This window comes from Cyprinus carpio, chromosome A6 (genome assembly GCF_018340385.1).
Source record: "Cyprinus carpio isolate SPL01 chromosome A6, ASM1834038v1, whole genome shotgun sequence".
Lineage (NCBI taxonomy): Eukaryota > Metazoa > Chordata > Actinopteri > Cypriniformes > Cyprinidae > Cyprinus > Cyprinus carpio.
The window spans coordinates 19,371,664-19,390,875 of record NC_056577.1 but is presented as its reverse complement, the minus strand read 5'-3'; the positions used below and the strand labels follow the sequence as shown (position 1 = coordinate 19,390,875).

The following is a 19,212-nucleotide window of genomic DNA, read 5'->3' as shown; positions in this document are numbered from 1 at the left end:
AGATCTACGCTCAATGAGTTTGACGTGTTTATTATAAAGGCAGTAGCGCCCTTTTGTCTGAAAGTAACGTTAGTGTACTTCAATACAGTACAACTTAACGTTAGCTTTTTTTTATTTTATCTTTTAACTAGCAAATGATTTTTTCTGAAATATTGTATTGTAAATATTGTTTTTTTGAAAGGTGCTATACCAAAAATGTTTATAACTATTTATGTAAAATTTAAATTTACATTATTTGCTAGTTTATTATCTATGCAATGCATCATTTATTCTACACTAACCTTATAACTAATTTTACTTATAACTTATACTTAATAATAATAATTCAATAATATTAATAATTCTGTCCTAAAAAATATTTTAATAAAAATAAATAAAATTTATTTGTATTGTATTAATTAAAATATAAAATATATTGAAACTTATGTTTTAGACTGACACATTAAAAAATAATAGACTGATATACAGTAGTTCGGCTGTTTGGTTGGAATAATTGACAAACTGAAATTTAATTTTATTATTTTCATTTACATCAGCCTCTGATGTAGCACTTCAACACTTTACTATAACTATTATTACAGTTACTGGAAATTTCTGATTCTAGTGTGACTTGCCTGCAATAATAAAAATATTTTTTAATAATATCTAGGTTTTGATTCCAATTGTTTTTGGTGGTATTTGCTAACTTGCAAAAAAAAAAAAAATCCTACATGACTTTAACAAATAAAAAATTATGAACCATTTGGTTGATCTTTTTCATGTAATTATAAAGAACGAAGACAGTAGCTTTCAAGCTTCTATACACATAAAAGCATCATAAAAGTATGTGCTGTATTCTGAATCTTCTTAATCCATTCAATAGATTTGTGCATTGAACGGTCTCAAATTAATAAATGATGAAAACATTTTCATATCTGGGTAAATTCTTGAAGCAACACTTCAAATATTTACACAAGGATACACAAGAGCAGCGACTTAGTTATAATCCTTAGTTTATTTGGTGCCAGAGGCAAAGAAAAGGGGGAAAAAGAAACAAGATTTTTTATTAATAACAATACATTATACATTGTATAATGCCTGAATATTTTGGACAGGTATGATGACCACTCCTAGTTATCAGGGGATGACTTGGGGCTGTGGTCGATGAGATTCTTATCAAGCGTCTGAATCTGAAACCAGGGTCCATCTCCTTTTTCTCTCATGTGTCGGCGGACTTCAAGTTGTAGTTGTCTACAAGAAAATAGGGGATAATAAATTAGAAATCATCAATTTGGCTACATAAAAACTACATAAAGACTGACGATAAATTGTATTCCAACTTCAGGTTCAACAATTCCTTCATTATTTTTTACCCTACAGACGTTTTTGCTTTTCATCTAATCTCCTAGTACATGGTTTATTAATGATATTAATGATAATTTCTTTACTTGAAGGCACCTCACACTCAAAATGAACCAACATATGGTGCAGACAGCTTTAGCGTGCAGGATTTTGAAAGGTCATAATACAGACTGTTTATCTAAGTAATCTAAACCTCTAGAGTCTAGACAAGGGCTATTCAATTGACGGCCCGCCAATCATCTTCATCCGTCCTGAGGGAAGAGTACGCTCAGGTCGCACATATGCCTTGCACTAATAAGTTTATCAACAAGGTCAAAAAAGAAAAGAAAGAGATGCAAAATCAGTAGACAGCAGTGTTGACAAGCTCTTGTGTGAAGGTGGGTTATGAGATTTCCACAACTCTAGTCTAACGAGTATAAAGGCAGTGATATCGGTCATAACTTCTGGCGAGAAATAGCACAGACACTGGATGAAGATGATTATCAAATGGAGTTTAGTTTGAAACGCTGCGCGTTCTGCTGTATGCATATACTGAGCCACTTCAGCCAGTAACGCTTCAACAGTCAAAAACACACACAATTATGTCAAAATGCATGGTTTTGGCGAGTGACTTAAATAAGTTACAAAGTCCTAAATGACTGTAAAGAGTTAAGAGAAAATCGGACGTGTGTTAGATCCATGTCATGTGCATCAGGTTTTAAAGAGGCAGTGCTGCTTTTAAAATGAAATCTGATGAAGCCCGTCATTGATGTAAATCACAGAACAAAAGAAAAAGAGAAATCACTGGACTGCTCTAGTGGCTAACTTTTGTAGCTTGAATAAGGATTAATCTATATAGTTTATGCATATACAATTTATAGTTTGTGAAAATTGTTTTAAGTTCACTTAAATTAAAAGTTGTTATATTTTTCAGAGCCTATTAAATGTTAAAAATAATGGCTCTCAATTATACTGAAAAATGTGTGATTAATTAGTAAATTTTTAAGAAGTCTGCCAAAACTGATGCCTGTCAGCAATAAAAGTTGAGTGTGAAAATTAAGGACACACATTTTCATTTTTGTGTGAGCTATCCCTTTAAATCACTTAAGGCGTTAATTAAAGTTAACTAACAATGACCAATCCATTGTTACAGTATGTAGTAATCTTTGTTAATATTAACTAGTTAGTTAGTTAATTAGTTAAATACAGCTGTTCATTGTTAGTTCATGTTAGCTCAGGTCCATTACAAAATATTAACAGATGCTACATTTTAATAATGTATTAGTAAATGTTGAAATTAACCTTAACTAAGATTAATAATCAGAAGGTTTTTTCATTGTTAGTTCATGTTAGCTAAGGAATATTTCACCCAAAAATGAAAATCTGCTGAAAATGTACTTAAAGCCATTCAAGATATAGATGAATGTTTATCTGAACAGATTTGGAGAAATTTAGCACTACATCACTTGCTCACCCATGGATCCTCTGCAGTGAATGGATGCCATTAGAATGAAATACCAAAGAGCTGATTAAAAAAAAAAAAAAAAAAAAAAAAAAAAAACACACATGACAATAATCTGACACCAGTACACCAATTTACATCCTGTGAAGTGAAAAACCGTGTGTTTAAAAGTTGTCCCATCTGAATGAAGAGAGAATTTTTTATTTTATTTTTTTAACTGGAGGAAGCGTTATTTTGGATTATGGACTGATATTTTGTCTTAAACTAAAAAAGCCTTGATGGATTATCAGTCCATAATCCAAAATAACGCTTCCTCCAGTTAAAAAATAAAAATAAAAAAATTCTCTCTTCATTCAGATGGGACAACTTTTTCACTAGAGAAAGTAATATTATGAATGGAGTATTTCCAATTTTTTTTAGCTGGAAACAGCGGTTAAAGTTAAAAACATCTCATTGATGGATTTTTATTATTATAAGCACACAGCTTTTCACTTCACAAGACATTAATGATGGACTGGAGTTTTGTGGATTATTATGATGTTTTGTCAATCTGACGGAACCCATTCACTGCAGAGGATCCATTGAATAAGTGATGTAATGTAACTAATGTACATTTTGATTGGCCTGAGGGTGAGTGTATTTTCATCTAATTTTCATTTTTGGGTGACCAGATATTTAAGAAAATATAACCCTAATTCCTAAATAAAAATAACAAGGACATGTAATTTCTCATTGAGTTTAACTAGTTGAATCATATGAAGACATCTCACCTCATTTCAGCCTTCTCTGCCTCAATCTGGATAAGTGCCATCATTTTCTCATAGTCCTTCACTGGGCTGTCATAAAAGGTACGAGCAATCCAACGGGTGATGGGATGCTAAGATATTATGAAGACAACCAATGAAAGGAAAGACAAAAAGCATTATGAGCAACAATGGCCAATTTTCTTCTGGCATATACTGTATATTTAATGTTTTATTCACTTAAATATCAGAATACCTTGTAGTACTCCCAGTGCTCTGGTTCGTAGCCTTCTGGTATCTCCGCTAACTCAGATTCGCCTGTTTAGAGAAATGCAGACATGAATCAAGTTATTATGGCAGGTACACAAGTTATAAGAAGAACAACTATCAGGTACATTAGAAACTTACCTATGAACACATTAACAAATGTCACAAGCGCTGCCATAGGGATACCAGCGAGAATAATGTAATATTTCTAGAGCAATGAAATGAGAGTGGAGAGAAAGATCAGAATATATTTTTTCAATTACTATTTGAATATGAATGAGAAGTATAAATAATATGCAACTAAAGCAAAGTACTTATAACAAGCTTTACCAGCAGGTGAAGAAATCTTCTGTCATAGAAGTCTGTGGGCTTGATGATAAACATCCTTTTGCCATGGCTCCCATGGCGGACAACAACTGTAAAAGAACAGGTTAAAAGTTAAAGTAGGTTTGAAAAAAATAGCCAACACACCACTGGTACAGCATTACTGTCTGCAAAACACACTTTTTATTCATCAGGAAGTCAAATACAATACAGAACTAGTCTGAAGCAAGAGTAACATACAGCTAGAGCTGCAAATCCAAATTATAAGTCCTTACTTCAGTGGAAGTAAAACTGTTACATACACAATGAGGGCCAAAATATGGTGCTTGACTAACGTGGTAAATTAACTTCTTGCACATCAACACTTACAAGCAACTGACAAGACGCTCAAGAAATATTCTGAATCACAAACTGTTAACTATATGAACATAAAAACAAGGCCATGCAGAATATTTACATATTCAGACAGCTATACAAACAACAACTGTATGTGATCGCTATTAGGACGGTTATAGAGGGGATTGTTGTAGAGGCCAGTTTACACTTGACATGCTAAGCAAGCAAAGCAAGGTCACTGCTAAAAATAATCCTTCTAAACGGTCATATCGTTTTGTTTAGTAACAATAAATATCCTTTACCTTGTTCTGAACGTGCAACAGTCCTGGAGAGCAGATTTGAAGCTTGACACGTTCGTTTCAGCGGGTTTAATCTGGCTGTAAAAGCAGCCGCCGTCCGCAAAAAGCTCATGCCCACCATGACTGTTGAGGGAGCGCGTGAACAAGGCCTTCACTGATTGGCTCAGCTGACGGAGAGTGACGCCATGGTCTCCATTGATATTAAGGGCAAAATGAAGGCGCATAGATGAATAAGATATTTACAATATTAATATAAAATAAAATAATTTTATTTTACATGAGCAGTTATATTAGACATATAAGAAACATCGTTAATAGGTGAACATAGTTCTCCATTGATTGAAGATAAAGCATGAGAATATAGAATAGAATAGAATAGAATAGAATAGAATAGAATAGAATAGAATAGAATAGAACACAGAATGAATTAATTAATAGAGAAAACGTGCAAAATGAAAACAGATAATGTTTTGAATGCATGATAGTACATTATTCAAACTGAGAAGTCTATCTAATACAATATTTTAATGTTCTAATTTACAGTCATTTACATTTCAGTCTGCTGAACTACGCTAATCATTTTATTCCTTACGAATTGTAAAAGTATTGGTTATAATACAAAGAGGCTTAAATTATGGGTCAAAAAGGATAAAATCATCAAATCTATATAGAAAATAATTTGGAAAGTAGCAAAAATAACTGATGAATCATAAAATAATCTTAATATGACCAAAAAGAAAAACAGACCTTTAAAAAACGCTCGACAAAAAGGTGCCCAAAGTTACACCAAAAAGATTATTTTAATATAAATAGCATATTTTATAGGATGACATTTAATTGTCCATTTATATTGATGTGTGCTGTGGTGTTGCACATTTGTGAACAAGAAGTTTAAACTTTTAATTTGGAGAAATGTGTTGTTGTTAATATGTACTACTGTCCGACAGGTGGCGCTGCACGCTTCCGTTCATCGTTTCGTTTGACATTGCCAAGATGTCTGCGGCCGTAGCGAGCCGCCTGACTGCTGTCTGCAGACAGTTTCAACGCGTGGTTACAGTCTCTTCACACACACAGACTCAATATGCGACTCGAGCCTTCTCTACATTTCATTCGTGTCAACAAAGGTATTGTTTTCCCTTGCTGATTATATGTCGGGCTTAAATGTCAGTGCATCCTGATAGTGTCCTAACCAGAATAAAAGAAGCATGATTTAATATATCACCTATTAATTTGAACTTTTTTCATATTTGTCGGAATTTTAGTCGGATGTATGACTCGTGGTGCTTCAGAAGTCCCATGAATAACCGAGCAGTCCACACATCATGTGTCAGGAAAGGACTGGAGGAATTTTTTGACCTGCCAGAGAACTGGGGCGAACAAACAGTTAAATCAGGTACAGTACGTTACCAACAGTGTCCAATACAATTTTTATTATTCACACTTACTATAACTTGTAGTCTTTGTTTCAAAACCTTGAATGACAGCTTTATATTCAGTGTCCAAATATTCTGACTAGATAAGAAGCCTACTAGGTTTTGAGATAATCTACCATCATCGATTGATAATAATACATTGCGTTATTAATTCATTATCCTGATGATTTTTTGGAACCTCATAGGTGCTCCATGGACTGCCAAGCAGCTTAGAGTGAAAAGTAATGAAGACTTACACAAACTTTGGTAATTGAGTAGTTTTTACAGTTTGAAGACTTCTAAAGAAAAAGGCAATCAGTATTAACCCACATTCCTATTTGTGTTTTTCAGGTATGTTTTCTTGAAGGAAAAGAACATGTTACTCACATTAGAACAGGAGACAAAACGACAGCGTCTTCCGATGCCCAGTCCAGAGCGCCTCAAAAAAGTATGAAATGTGTTTCGATTTCATTCAATGTACTGCTTAACGTTTAGGGTCAGTAGGATTTTTTAGAGAGAAATTAATGTTTTTATTCAGTAAATATGTGTTAAATTGATCGAAAGTGACAGTGAAGAATTTCACGTTAAAATTATTTACCAATAATAATAAACTGCTTTTTTGAGCTTTTTAGTCATAAAAGAATTCTAAAGAAAAAAAAACATGTATAATGGTTTCCATTAATAAATGAACTAACACAAATTTTAATAAAGGTTTGTTGAGCAGGAATAAATTTCTGAAGGATCATGTGACACTGAAGACTGGAGTAATGGCTGCTGAAACTTCAGCTTTGCCATCACCGGAATAAATGACATTTTAAACTATAATAGAAAACAGTTGTTTTAAATTGTAATATTTGATAATAGTACTATTTATTTTATTTTAGATCAAATTATTCAATGATCAGATCTGTTTGATTAAATATTTTACCTTTTTTCATAACCACTGTTCTGAAGGGACATGTTTGCACTGCCTGCGCAGTTTTATCTGCTGTATTCTTGGACTCATGATTCTCTTTAAGGAAATGACAGCTAAGAGCAGCTGTTAGTCCTGAACTTTAAATACAGTGTGAATCTGTGGCTGTTCTATGCATGTTCAATTTATCAGGTGCAAGTGGATGAATGAATATCCATTCTGAATTCTTTGAATAGGTTGAAAGGTCAATGAAGCGTCTCGACACAGTTGTGGAAGAGCGTGAGGATTCTCTGCGCTTACTGCAGACAGGACAAGAGAGGGGCAGACCGGGCGAATGGCGCAGGAATGTTTTTGGCAAAACCTTCTGGTAAGCAAATCATATGAGTAAATGTTTTGCAGATTGTTCTCCTATGCACATAAATTTTGTGTTTGTGTAATGTAACTTATTACAAGCATGTCTGTTCACCAGGTACCGCTTCAGGGAACATCCAATCCCCTGGTATCTGAATTCAAGATACAAAAGGCGGCGATTCTTTGAACCATCACATGTTGCCCCTTACACGAGGTAAGTCTTGAATTTTACAAGTCAACAGAAAAATGTTTCCCCATCAGATTAACAACAAATTTAACTGGAAATTTGATTTTATGAAACATCTGGGATATGGTGATTGAAGAATTATTTTATGTTCGCATTTGTTGCATGTGAATGCAGTTTCTCGGGTGAACATAAAAGCTTTGCATTTTTTCCCCCTCCATCATGGGCCTCTTTAAAACAGTTATTTAGGTTATTCATTTAACCATCTGATAGATGTTAACGCTAACATGATAATACATCACGCAAATGACATTTCCTTGATGCACTGTAATGTTTAACCCTCCTGTTCTGAATTTTAGGTTGAGCCTTGAAAAATACCTGAGGAGCAAAATACGGAAAGAAAAAAGAGAAAAGAGAAACCAAAAAAGCCTTGCAGCAATGTTTCCAAAAAAGACTGCACTTGCATCAGATCACTGAAAATACTTTTTACATTTAATATTGTCTTTTCAACACACAATACTTTTTTTTTTTCTCCAAAAGTTTTGGAGACTCCAAATATGTTGTACAGTCAAATAATAAATTCACACTTGTAACTGAGACTGTAGTTTTGTATATATTTACCTAGTTTCATTTTTATGTCTTATGTCTAAATGAGTGAATTATAAGGATTGCAAGTCATTCTCCCTTTTGAATAACTTTAAGGGACACATTTAAATATAGGTCTTCCCTAATATGCAAGTCTGAATAAACAAGTTGAAATGTACTAAAGATTAGAACAAAAGTTTAAATACAAATGTAATACATCGGCAATCTTACCTCTTCAAGTAATATGAGAGAAATTTAGACAAGTTAACAAAAAACAATTTATTCCCAAAACAGCCGATCAATTGTTAAAAGCATAACAAACATTTGGTTACCTGTGGTGCATTTAAGAAATGGCAAAGTGGTGTAAATCAAAAAACTATTTCAACTGTTCTAAGCACTGATACAATTGAGGGACATTATTCCCATGTACCAAAACACAACCTTGTCACTGTTACTTTGTTAATTATTCAGGTGGTCAGAAACATTTGTTTTCAAATGGGATATATGAAAATATTGAGTGGAGTAGAAAATAGTGCAACCATGTCAAACCATGTTTAAAATATGGTTTGTTTGCACTAAAAATAACAGTAAGTGTCCTTGTTAGTTCCTGAGTCCACTAAGAAGGCTTTTTCTACTAGTTGGTGGTTGATGGTGTTTTTTTTCTTTTTTCTTTTCTCTCCTTCTTAAGGCAACCAGGTGTTGATGGAAGTGGTTAAGGGCACTTCCTATCAACACACTGTTTCCCACCTTCCTCATATTCCTGTTTTGAAATCCACATTTGCTGAAAAGTTCCCTAAAAGTAACGAAAACAGAGTCATAATTAGTATATATTGTGATGTTGTTAAACTAAATGAAGGGAATATGCTAGGGTGAACATATTGACAGTTTTATTAAAAAAAAATTTTTTTGTACATTTTAATACTATATATCTAATGTCATAAATAATCGGGCGTAACTGGGCATAAATGCTGGCTGACACTCCAACATAGCAGGTGCCTGTACTGCACCCTAATGCTGGTTGCTACACATCATAAAATGGAAAAAGGATGACAACGATGTAGTGTGTCACTACTTCTGCCACACAAAATCATTTTTTAAGAGGACAATGACAGAAATGAAACTGCATCTGAAAGAAGTTAGTGCTTTTGGATTCTGTAAAAAAGATGGTGTGTTAGATACCCTAGTATAAAAGAAGTGCCAATTAACAGTTCTCATAACTGGTTATGGTAATAGTTACTCTGCCTCCCTAAACTCACTTATTGAGTGTAATTCATCGGTCAAAGGGAATAAACTAATTTATTATGCATTTGACAGATAGCATTAGCTTTTGGTCAAATCTCTATCGATATTGCAATAATATTGTTAGCGTAGAATTTTTTTGGCCATGACAACTGTGTAGTTAAAATCTGATCCCGTGACAGCCCTAGTGAACACTACTCACCAGAGACGCGAGGATAGAGCCCCCAATCCAGGCGCTAAATCTGCGCTCCACAGTTGTGTTGTTGGCAATCAATTTCAAACGCATACTCTGCAGAGGACATAAAACAATTAATGTTATCATAAATCAACAGATCACTTTAGGAGACCCACCTGACACTCTTAAAATAGCAAAATAAAATGTGCCACTTACTGGTGGCGTCTTCTGCGAGAGTTCTCTGTTAAGTCTGTCTGTAAAGCCTTGGATGAGAGTGTTTCCTCCTGTAACTACCACACTGCCATACAGACCCTGTTTAAAAAAGAAAAGAAAAAAAATGTGGGAAGCATAATGTCACCTGCATTGACAGCAGAGATGCAGGACATGTAAATGTAGACATATAGCAGTGTTTTAAAATCTTACTGGTCGAATGTCTATGTCACACATGCCAACACTGGTGGTCACAACATGGCTGACTCCCAGCATGGTATTCCCTGACAGACCCTGTGAAAATGTTAAGATACTGTGAGAAAAACAAATACTAGCATTTCACAAAGAAACTTGGACAACGTAAGAAGGATATTTCTTGCCTTAGCGTTTGAAGGATCAAAAAGACCCTCTGGGATCTTAAGTCTTTCAGCGCCGAAATCACAGTTGTACCCATTAGGAAGCTCATAATGAACGGTGGGCATCTGGGCAGCTACTCTGTATAGGACAAATGGTGACAATGTGGCGTTTTTCTTTTCCATTACGATCATAAGCATTGCACATACCCAAAAAGTCAATCGATAAAAGTTAATGATGATATATCAACTTAAATTATATAAAATACAGTCCAAAAGTTTAGGTTTGGTACAACTTGATACATGTTTTTGAAAGAAGTCTCCTATGCTCACCAAGGCAACATTTATTTGCTCAAGAATACAGTAGAATTAGTAATATTGTGAAATATTGTTATTTCAAAACAATGATTTTCTGTTAATGTTAAAATATCTATCTATCTATCTATCTATCTTTCTATATATATTAGGGCTGTCAAATGATTAATCACGATTAATCACATCCAAAATAAAAGTTTTGTTTACATAATATATGTATGTGTACAGGGTATATTTATTATGTATATATAAATACACACACATAAATTATATATTTAGAAAATATTTACATGTATATACATTTATATATTTATATTCTTATATTTTATATTATATATAAATATATTTAATATATAAAACATAACATATTCTTCTTAAATATATACATGCATGTGTGTGTATTTATATATACATAATAAATATACACAGTGTATACACATATATTATGTAAACAAAACTTTTATTTTGGATGTGATTAATCGTGATTAATCATTTGACAGCCCTAATATATATATAAACTACTTCAGTGTGTGTGCACTGAATTTAATACATTTTTTACTGAAAAAAAAAAAAAAACTTTTCCACAACATTCTAATTTACTGAGATGCACCTTTTTTATGTAATGTGTATATATATATATATATATATATATATATATATATATATATATATATATATATATATATATATATATATATATATATATATATATATAATAAACAAAATATATATTAAAATAATATGTTAAAAAAACACTAGCTTCTCTAATCTTTTTGTATTCTGTCTATTTGTTTTCTTTTTATTTATTATACAATTAACAAAAGCAAAAAAGGCCTCTTAACTAGCTTGCTCTATTCTTTTTCTATTCAGTTTTCTTTTTATTTATTATACAATTAAAAAAAAAACCTTGCTACGTGTACTGCGTTAAGCTAACTGAGACTTGTTATATTATACTGAAACGTGCATATCATTGCTCTCTTGTTGACCTGATTGCTCAGAAATCATTCTAATATATGGATTTGGTGCTCAAAACATTTTTGCTGCTTAATATTTTTGAGTAAACCAGCATATATTTCTTTCAGAATCCTTTGATTTGTCTGAGTTTTATTTTTTTGGTCACATTACAAATGTCTTTACTGTTTGGAACAGAGTTACTATGAAAGCGGATCTGCTTCTAAAAGAAAACTGGCATGGAAACCGAGACAGAAAACAGCTGAAAATACAGTTCATAGAAATAGAAAAAAAGCAATAAAAGTTAAGTGAAATTCAGGAAGTTTTTGAAGTGTTCTATAAAACTCTATATTCTAGTATATTCTTAGTTCCAGGTGGAAGTGCAACTCAAACTGATGCTTATCTGAATTCCCCAGAGTTACCCCAGCAAAATAACAGAATGACTGCTGGCATGATCAAAGATTAATTCAAATCTGCAATTAGTAGAGCTGGGCGGTATATTGAGTTTGTAGGATTTATCAATATATTTTTTATAAGCAATATGGTATGAGACAATACCGTTTTTATCGAAAAACAGTAGTGGACAGAGTGAGCTGCTGCATGGAAAGTGCATAATCCAATATGTTCTAAACATGAAACATGCTTTATGTTAAGGGCTAAAAGATATAATAAACTTGCAGTTTAAAGGGGCTCGCCTCCTCAGATGCTCTGTGACAGACTCATGTGCTGCTGACAGAGACACTATTTTGCGCTGTTTAATGTGATGTGTGGTTTTCCTCAGTGCATAACTTAATTTCACTGGTACATTCTCCAACTGTAAACTTTAGAAAGTCATGGTAATATTTCCACTTTGCTCTCAGGAGCCTTGATGCGATTCTCTGCAGAAGCCATCTAGCCTTACCCGTGTTGTGCCAAAGAGACGGAGTGCAATAGAATAGGAGCACAATAATTTCGAATTTTAAACCTACGAGTAAGTGTATTTTATGAAAGTAGATAGCAGTATGCAGTAATGGGGTAATCAAAAATAAAATGCAATTAATCTGTGCTCTTGTTTTTTTTTTTTACTTTTTTAGTTTAGTGAATTGAACTTCTGCTTTAAAAAGCATTATTTTTGTTTTTAGATAGCGTACTTTCACTATATTTGTTTTCATTGCCTTTAATATAAACATTGTTATTTAATCCAAATAGAAAATGTAGAGAATACAGAGATATATTTCAGCCAAAAAAATACAGAGATATGATTTTTTGGCCATATTGCCCAGCCTTAGAAATTAGAAGACTTAAACAGATCTGCCAAGTTCATAGTTACCTGGTTACATGGCAGAGTGGTACAAGAAAAGGAACAAATTAAATTTGTTCCAATTATACTACCTACATTACATTGGGCCATAAAAAAAGCATATACAACAAAAATTTAAAGCAATAGTGATGAGCATAGATGCTGAAAAAGAAACCGTATTACTCTGCAAAGAGGCTCAAGACAGGGATGTGCATGGTCACATTACTCTTTGCATTATACTTGGAACAACTCACTCAATATATTACAAGAAAATGAGGATATTAAGAGGATTAATATAAGAGAAAATAATTCTAAATTATCTTGTTAAGCAATATATTGATGTACCTACAGCAACCTTTTGATTCTTTACCTAAACTGATCATATCATTAGAACAATTAGAAAAACTGTCAGGATATAAATAAAGATAAACCCTATTGCTTTCATATATATACTTATATTTATACTAAGGAAGAAATAGCAAGATGGAACTTATTTCCCTTCTTCAGTTTCAGTTCAAGGATCGAATCCTTTAAAATGAACATTTTGCCCAGACGGTTATATCTATGTCAGACCCTACTGATAGCAATTAACCAAAATCAATTTAATGAAGGTACAGTGGGTATAGAAAAGAATCACCCCCTTTAAAATAATCACATTTGGTTGCTTTGCAGCCTGAAATGAAGACGTACAGTTTTTGTTTTATCCAGCTGTATTTACTCAGTGCAACTTATAACATCCAAATGAAAGATATAACACCAACATGTCAGAAAAAAAAATTAAAAAGCAATCACTGAGTTGGAAAACCAACATTGTGTCAGTATTTTGTTGAACCACATTTTGCTTTTATTACAGCCTTTAGTCTGTTGGGTTTGTCTCTACTAACTTTGCAATATTTGCCCACTCTTCTTTGCAGAACTGCTCAAGTTCAGTTAAATTTGATGGTGATTGTTTGTGGACTGGAGTATTCAATTCATTCCACAGATTTCCAATGGGGTTTAAGTCTGGGCTCTGACTGGGCCATGCAACGACATTCACATTTTTCTCCTTCAACTACTGTGTGCTTTGGGTCATTGTCATATTGGAAGGTAAACCTTCTTCCCATAGACAACTTTTTGGCAGAGGGTGATGAAATATTTTATTTACCCTACAGAAAACAATTAAGAAGTTACTTTGCTTGTTTGTGAAAGTAAGTTTGCCTCATATGTGAGCTAGGTGCATTTAAAGGCCTCAAGGCCAAACTGACTGACTGTGTGGGCCTCATGGTTTACGTGACTGCAATATGAATGGAGAATACAGAAGGAAGAATCAGAGATGGGAGATGCCAGAGGATGAGATAACAGGAAATAGATAATAGGAAAATTTATGAAAAAGAAATAGATAATGTGTGTGAAACTCCTTAAAATCCTGACAGCTCATTAAAATCCTAAAATGTATATGCCTCTGCAACCTTGGGCACCCAGAAAGTGGTAGACAAGAGAAGTTATCTTTTGGGAAACAGATTAGCTGGTGGTTTTCTACAATGAAAGCAAGTGCTATGAAGATACTAAGAAATTGTGGAAAGTACTGGGAATGATGTATCAAAGAATTGTCTGTATACTCATTGGACAGTGACCAATAGCAAAATTGTACCAAAATGGTAGTCTGGACAGTGAAAGATTCAGTTGTTCTCCAGGCATCTCGGCTTTGTTGTCTTCTTGCAATAACTCTGCCTCCTGAACATTATTTTGCAAGACAGAGAAGACTTTTCTCCACAACAAGGGCAGCAGATTTTCCTCAAGAATTTGAGGGTATTTTGCACAGTCCATTTTCCTTCTATCCTGACAAGTGCTCCAGTCCCTGCTGCAGAGAAACACCCCCATAACAGGATCTTACCACCTCCATGCTTTACTGTAGGAATGGAGTTATTTGGATGGTGAGCTGTATTGGATTTCCACCAGACATATCATTTGGTGTTGAGGCCTAATAAATCAATTTTAGTCTCATCTGCCTCAGAATCTTCAAGGTGCGTTTTGGCAAAGCTCAGTTGTGACTGCATGCGGCCTTTCTTGAGGAGTGGCTTTTTTATAAAAAAAATTCTGACATGTTGATGTTATATCTTTCACTTGTATGTTATAAATTGCACTGAGTAAATACAGCTTGATAAAACAAAAATTGTGTCTGTCTTCAGTTCAGACTGCAAAGCAACAAAATGTGATTATTTTAAAGGGGGGATGATTCTTTTCAATACCCACTGTGTTTATGGCTAGGTAAAAAACCTATGGCTCGTCTCAAAATGTAGTTAGCCAAAGAAGGGGGGGGGGGGTGATGCTACCCTTCTCTAAGAGATGATTATTAGCAGCACAGGAAAGAGTCATTATATGTTGGTGTAATCCATTTTATGAGGCCCAGTGGAGAAAATATCATCCACTGTCATACAGGCAACCCTAGCTGATAGCAACTTACGATATTATATAAATACTATTGATAGCCCAAGGGCAAAATACGCAGATCTATGATAAAAATATAAATTAGATGGAAATATGGTGCTTTTCAAATGGTGTGCATATAACTCAGATATTGACAGAATTATCTGATGTATATATAAAACATTTTTGTTATTTCTGAAAATGCATTCAACCTCTCATCTTAAAACAAACTGGGAGAAGGAAGGAGGAATAACTATATCTGAGGAAGAAAGGAAAATAATGTGGAGGAATCAATGGAAGTGCACCAGTTTACAGAAATGGATAGAATTTAGCTGTAAAGAATTTAGTAACACTTCTATTTGCTGGAAAAACTGTGGGAACCAAAATATTTTCAGGGACTATCCAGCTAACTTAGATTTTTGGATACACAATGCTCTGCAAGATATTTGTAAATGTGTAATGCCCCTAGAAAGTAAGACCTTTAAATATTTACAGCATGATTGAGAAAAACAGATACTTAATGAATATACTGTTGGTGGCTACTAAAAAGACTCTCACCAGGAAATGGTTTGTCACAGGAAACTCACCCAAACCAAAACTTTTGAACAGTAGAGCATGAAAAGTAAATGAACTTACTGTTCATCATAGGATGAATCTGACACCTGTAGCACAGAGGCCTGGAAATCTTGTATGACAGTCTGAAATGACAGGTAGTAACATTTATTATATCATACATGTTATGAATGCACTTCAGCTGGTTCAGTAACTCTCCTCTATGATTCCTAGTTCTGGTCACTTACATTACACATATAATTATGCCATGAACGGCTAACTTGAGGTAGTTTCTCTTTCTTCTTCCAACTGGCTGGGGTTCCTTCACGAACTGAATCCTTTCATCACAAAACACTGACATTAACTTTTCTTTGAACATTTCATCTATTCCCCACCGCCTCAAAAATGTAATGAGCATCCCAGCCTCCAAACAGAGACAATAATATGAACTTGAGCAATCCTCACCTTTGATGCAATCACATACGGAGGCACTATTTCAACACCTAACTCTTGAAATAGCTCTCTACATTGCATACTCATGAAGTCACCAGCAAGAGGAGACTTTACGATGCCTGGAAGATCATAAAACATACATTATAGAAATATCAATAACATACATAAACTATTTTAAATTAAATTATTTATTATTCAAAGATAAAATAAAAAATATGTAAATAGACCAAGTAATTAATGTAAATAATATATTGTACTACATAATTATACACAATTCAACTTCAGCATTACAATATCTTCTATATAAAATCCTTCAGTTTTATACTTGATATGATTTTTTTTTTAAAGTAGCTTTGTTTTTACAAAGTGTTTTGAATTACCTTGTTGTAGGACATAACCATCATGCACTGGAATAGCAGTTGTGTGTGTTGATCCACTATCTAGCACTAAACCTGTGGACCGTCCATTGGCAAACCTGGAATGCTGAGTAAAGGATTTAACACTTCATGTATTTTCCTACCCCTACTGTCTCATAAGATGCTTTAAAGTGGATATACTGCCCCAATTTGCCTTTTAAATCAATAACTGTCATTCTTTTTAACTGAATATGCATTAACCACCAATGAAGAAATTAAAAATCAGTGGTTCTCAACCTTTTTGACTGCAAGGCCCCCCTTGTCCACAACAATATTCAGGCCCCATGACCTCTCCAGCTGTGTGCAGTTTACTAGATAAGGATTTTTTAAATATATTTTTTACTCTCTTTTCCCCCAGTAAATTTTTATAGAGCTTGAAAAATGTATATTCATCATAAAAATGCCCATGGATTTTTATTAATTTAAAGACATTTAAAATGTATTTTCCAGGTCTAGAAATAACACAATACATCCAGATGGAAAGATATAAGAAATGTCTCGATTACATATTATATCAATAATAAGTTGTTTGGCTTATTTTAATGCTTACTTGTCTCATTTTAAATCCTTTTAAGTAATCTTAAGGCCATCTGGTAAAAAAAAAAAAAAAAAAAAAAAAAAAAAAAAACACTGTTCTAAATGCAAGTCATTTCACAAACATTTGAAACTTCAGCCAGCCAATTAAAACAAAGGATACGCAGACAGGACGGCTGATTTACACAAGAAGAAAGCAGGAATGTTGTAATGCTCAAACATTAGCTCAGTCAGCTTCTCTCTCTTTGCTCGTGTGTTCCACTGCAAGATGAAGAAAACAAGATTACAGAGTCAAGTTGAAGAATCCCAGCAGATGGCACATATACGATATAATCTTTAAGATTGGATTTATGTCAGAAAATCAACATACTGAGGCCTCTGACATCAGGACTGGATGCAGACTGGGCTCTGATTTGAAGTGCATTTTGTAGGTGTGATCTAAAATGGCTTGGAAACTGTCCCAGTCCTCAACCAGATCAAAAGAAAAGAAAATGTGTGTTAAAGCAGGAATACACACACACAAATGACTCCTATTCAACTAAATTTACAAAAATGATTTTATATAGATTGCAAACATATTACACATATATAAATGCAAGTGTCTACTTTGATGTTTCAAATAACCTTTGTAAAAAAATAAAATAAACTGTCAACAAATGCATGTAATAATGTTCCATCGTACTTCAGCATAACAGAAATTAAATTAAACCAAAAAATGAAGCAATACTTATTCTGACCTGTACTTACCAAAGAATACACAAGAAAATGTGATCATACTTAATGTTATTATATTTTAATAATATTGCTGACAAAATGGGTAAGACCTAGTTGTTTAAATGATAGTGGTGAAGATCTGTAAAGATTTAAAATTACAATTAATTGGTTTTGGGGGGCTGCGCAAATAGTCTTTTATTGACATCTAATAATTCTAGTTCTACTGGACATCTAATAATTCTGGTTTTGTTATATGAACTCCTGTTACACTGAATTTTAGTGCGTTTTCTGTAAATCATGGAAAAAATGTATGATAGCCATTATTTTTTGCTCAGAAATTGTTTTAAATTAAACAGGACACATTCTAATGTATGGAGAAAAAAAAAAGCTGTATTAAACTTTTATTGTTTTGATGACTTTGACCCATATAAAATAACTTACTCATGCCATTTTTGAGAGGTGACATGACCTCCATGTTTTCTCTCGGGACCCTGAGCTGGTTAGTGTCGATGTAGTAGGTGGTGCCGCTCTTTCCCTTCTCTCCGTCTGTCTCCATCGGTGTACTGCCATCCTCCCGGTCCAGAGTCACACCAATCACAGTAGGAAAATCAGCCTAGAAACCACAAAACAACTTTAAGCTTAAACCATTTTTTTTTTCAGCTTCATCACCATACATTGGTGTTATATTCATCTAACTGCTCACACCTTGGGACAGTCCTCTCCTGCATAGCCAGCTCTCACTGAGTATGAGCCCATGTCAAAGACGAGAGCTCCAACTTCATCTGTGAAGAAACAAATAAACGTCCAAAAAGAAACAGATGAGAATACACCTAAAACTCTCTCTCTCACTCTCTCTCTCTCACACACACACACACACACACACACACACACACACACACACACACACACACACACACACACACACACAAACTATACACAAACTCCTGTAACGTTAATTAAAAATATCTAAGTCCGTTACTCTACGTAAACCGTCCAACAAATTGTATTTTTATTAACTACGCACACAATATTTTATTTTTATTAACTGCGCGCACAATACTCTGCTGTATGCTGCATTCTACAAAGCATAAAAATCTGAAACGTTGACTTCGGGCTCATTTTCACTGAATTAAAGCAGAAATAATCATGTCATGCTAGTTGGATGGCTAGCGAGCTCATAAACGTGGCGCACTCATTCATTTGATTCTCCCTCCAAAATCGCACTTACCTCCGCCATACACTCCGCCACTCATTTTTACGGCTGCTCAATACTGAGAGAAGACAGCTGTTTGATTTCTTATTTTAAAAGCGGGGATATAAAATATGAACCGCACGATTTGTATTTTGACGATCACAACAAAGGAAACGAATCGGACATCTTTTTCTTGGGGGGATTATGGGGGCCTGTGGTTGAGGTGC

General features: G+C 33.8%; 3 protein-coding genes across 3 annotated transcripts; 1 reads left to right on the top strand and 2 right to left on the bottom strand.

The window, feature by feature from the left end:
* Positions 1 to 975: 975 nt before the first annotated feature.
* Positions 976 to 4,915, bottom strand: LOC109057503 (NADH dehydrogenase [ubiquinone] 1 beta subcomplex subunit 5, mitochondrial-like). Its single transcript, XM_019074749.2, has 6 exons — positions 4,755 to 4,915; positions 4,123 to 4,208; positions 3,934 to 4,000; positions 3,782 to 3,843; positions 3,553 to 3,659; positions 976 to 1,230 (listed from the first exon to the last, which is right to left on the bottom strand). The coding sequence occupies exons 1-6, from the start codon at positions 4,870 to 4,872 to the stop codon at positions 1,110 to 1,112; spliced, it is 561 nt and encodes a 186-aa protein (XP_018930294.1). The 5' UTR covers positions 4,873 to 4,915; the 3' UTR covers positions 976 to 1,109.
* Positions 4,916 to 5,703: 788 nt separating this feature from the next.
* LOC109057522 (39S ribosomal protein L47, mitochondrial-like) lies at positions 5,704 to 8,208 on the top strand. Its single transcript, XM_019074762.2, has 7 exons — positions 5,704 to 5,875; positions 6,014 to 6,144; positions 6,370 to 6,430; positions 6,515 to 6,611; positions 7,313 to 7,443; positions 7,546 to 7,641; positions 7,971 to 8,208. The coding sequence occupies exons 1-7, from the start codon at positions 5,745 to 5,747 to the stop codon at positions 8,086 to 8,088; spliced, it is 765 nt and encodes a 254-aa protein (XP_018930307.2). The 5' UTR covers positions 5,704 to 5,744; the 3' UTR covers positions 8,089 to 8,208.
* Positions 8,209 to 8,460: 252 nt separating this feature from the next.
* LOC109080331 (actin-like protein 6A) lies at positions 8,461 to 19,200 on the bottom strand. Its single transcript, XM_042758293.1, has 14 exons — positions 19,022 to 19,200; positions 18,499 to 18,575; positions 18,235 to 18,406; positions 17,450 to 17,550; positions 17,243 to 17,340; positions 16,510 to 16,604; positions 16,142 to 16,248; positions 15,925 to 16,014; positions 15,761 to 15,822; positions 10,201 to 10,315; positions 10,034 to 10,114; positions 9,827 to 9,922; positions 9,638 to 9,724; positions 8,461 to 8,989 (listed from the first exon to the last, which is right to left on the bottom strand). Exons 1-14 carry the CDS (start codon positions 19,044 to 19,046, stop codon positions 8,909 to 8,911), a joined length of 1,287 nt encoding a protein of 428 aa, XP_042614227.1. The 5' UTR covers positions 19,047 to 19,200; the 3' UTR covers positions 8,461 to 8,908.
* Positions 19,201 to 19,212: the final 12 nt, after the last annotated feature.

What these genes read in the sequence shown, in the direction of transcription:
- LOC109057503 (XM_019074749.2), bottom strand. Translation starts at nt 4,872, where the DNA reads ATGGTGGGCATGAGCTTTTTGCGGACGGCGGCTGCTTTTACAGCCAGA. An exon ending in TGTTGCACGTTCAGAACAAG is followed by an intron (nt 4,209 to 4,754) that starts GTAAAGGATATT and finishes GTTCTTTTACAG; the next exon opens with TTGTTGTCCGCCATGGGAGC. An exon ending in GCAGAGAAGGCTGAAATGAG is followed by an intron (nt 1,231 to 3,552) that starts GTGAGATGTCTT and finishes ATTTTCTTGTAG; the next exon opens with ACAACTACAACTTGAAGTCC.
- LOC109080331 (XM_042758293.1), bottom strand. Translation starts at nt 19,046, where the DNA reads ATGAGTGGCGGAGTGTATGGCGGAG. An exon ending in TGGTTATGTCCTACAACAAG is followed by an intron (nt 16,249 to 16,509) that starts GTAATTCAAAAC and finishes ATGATCTTCCAG; the next exon opens with GCATCGTAAAGTCTCCTCTT. An exon ending in TTGATCCTTCAAACGCTAAG is followed by an intron (nt 10,115 to 10,200) that starts GCAAGAAATATC and finishes ACATTTTCACAG; the next exon opens with GGTCTGTCAGGGAATACCAT.
- LOC109057522 (XM_019074762.2), top strand. Translation starts at nt 5,745, where the DNA reads ATGTCTGCGGCCGTAGCGAGCCGCCTGACTGCTGTCTGCAGACAGTTT. An exon ending in GTCCAGAGCGCCTCAAAAAA is followed by an intron (nt 6,612 to 7,312) that starts GTATGAAATGTG and finishes TTCTTTGAATAG; the next exon opens with GTTGAAAGGTCAATGAAGCG. An exon ending in GTTTTTGGCAAAACCTTCTG is followed by an intron (nt 7,444 to 7,545) that starts GTAAGCAAATCA and finishes TCTGTTCACCAG; the next exon opens with GTACCGCTTCAGGGAACATC.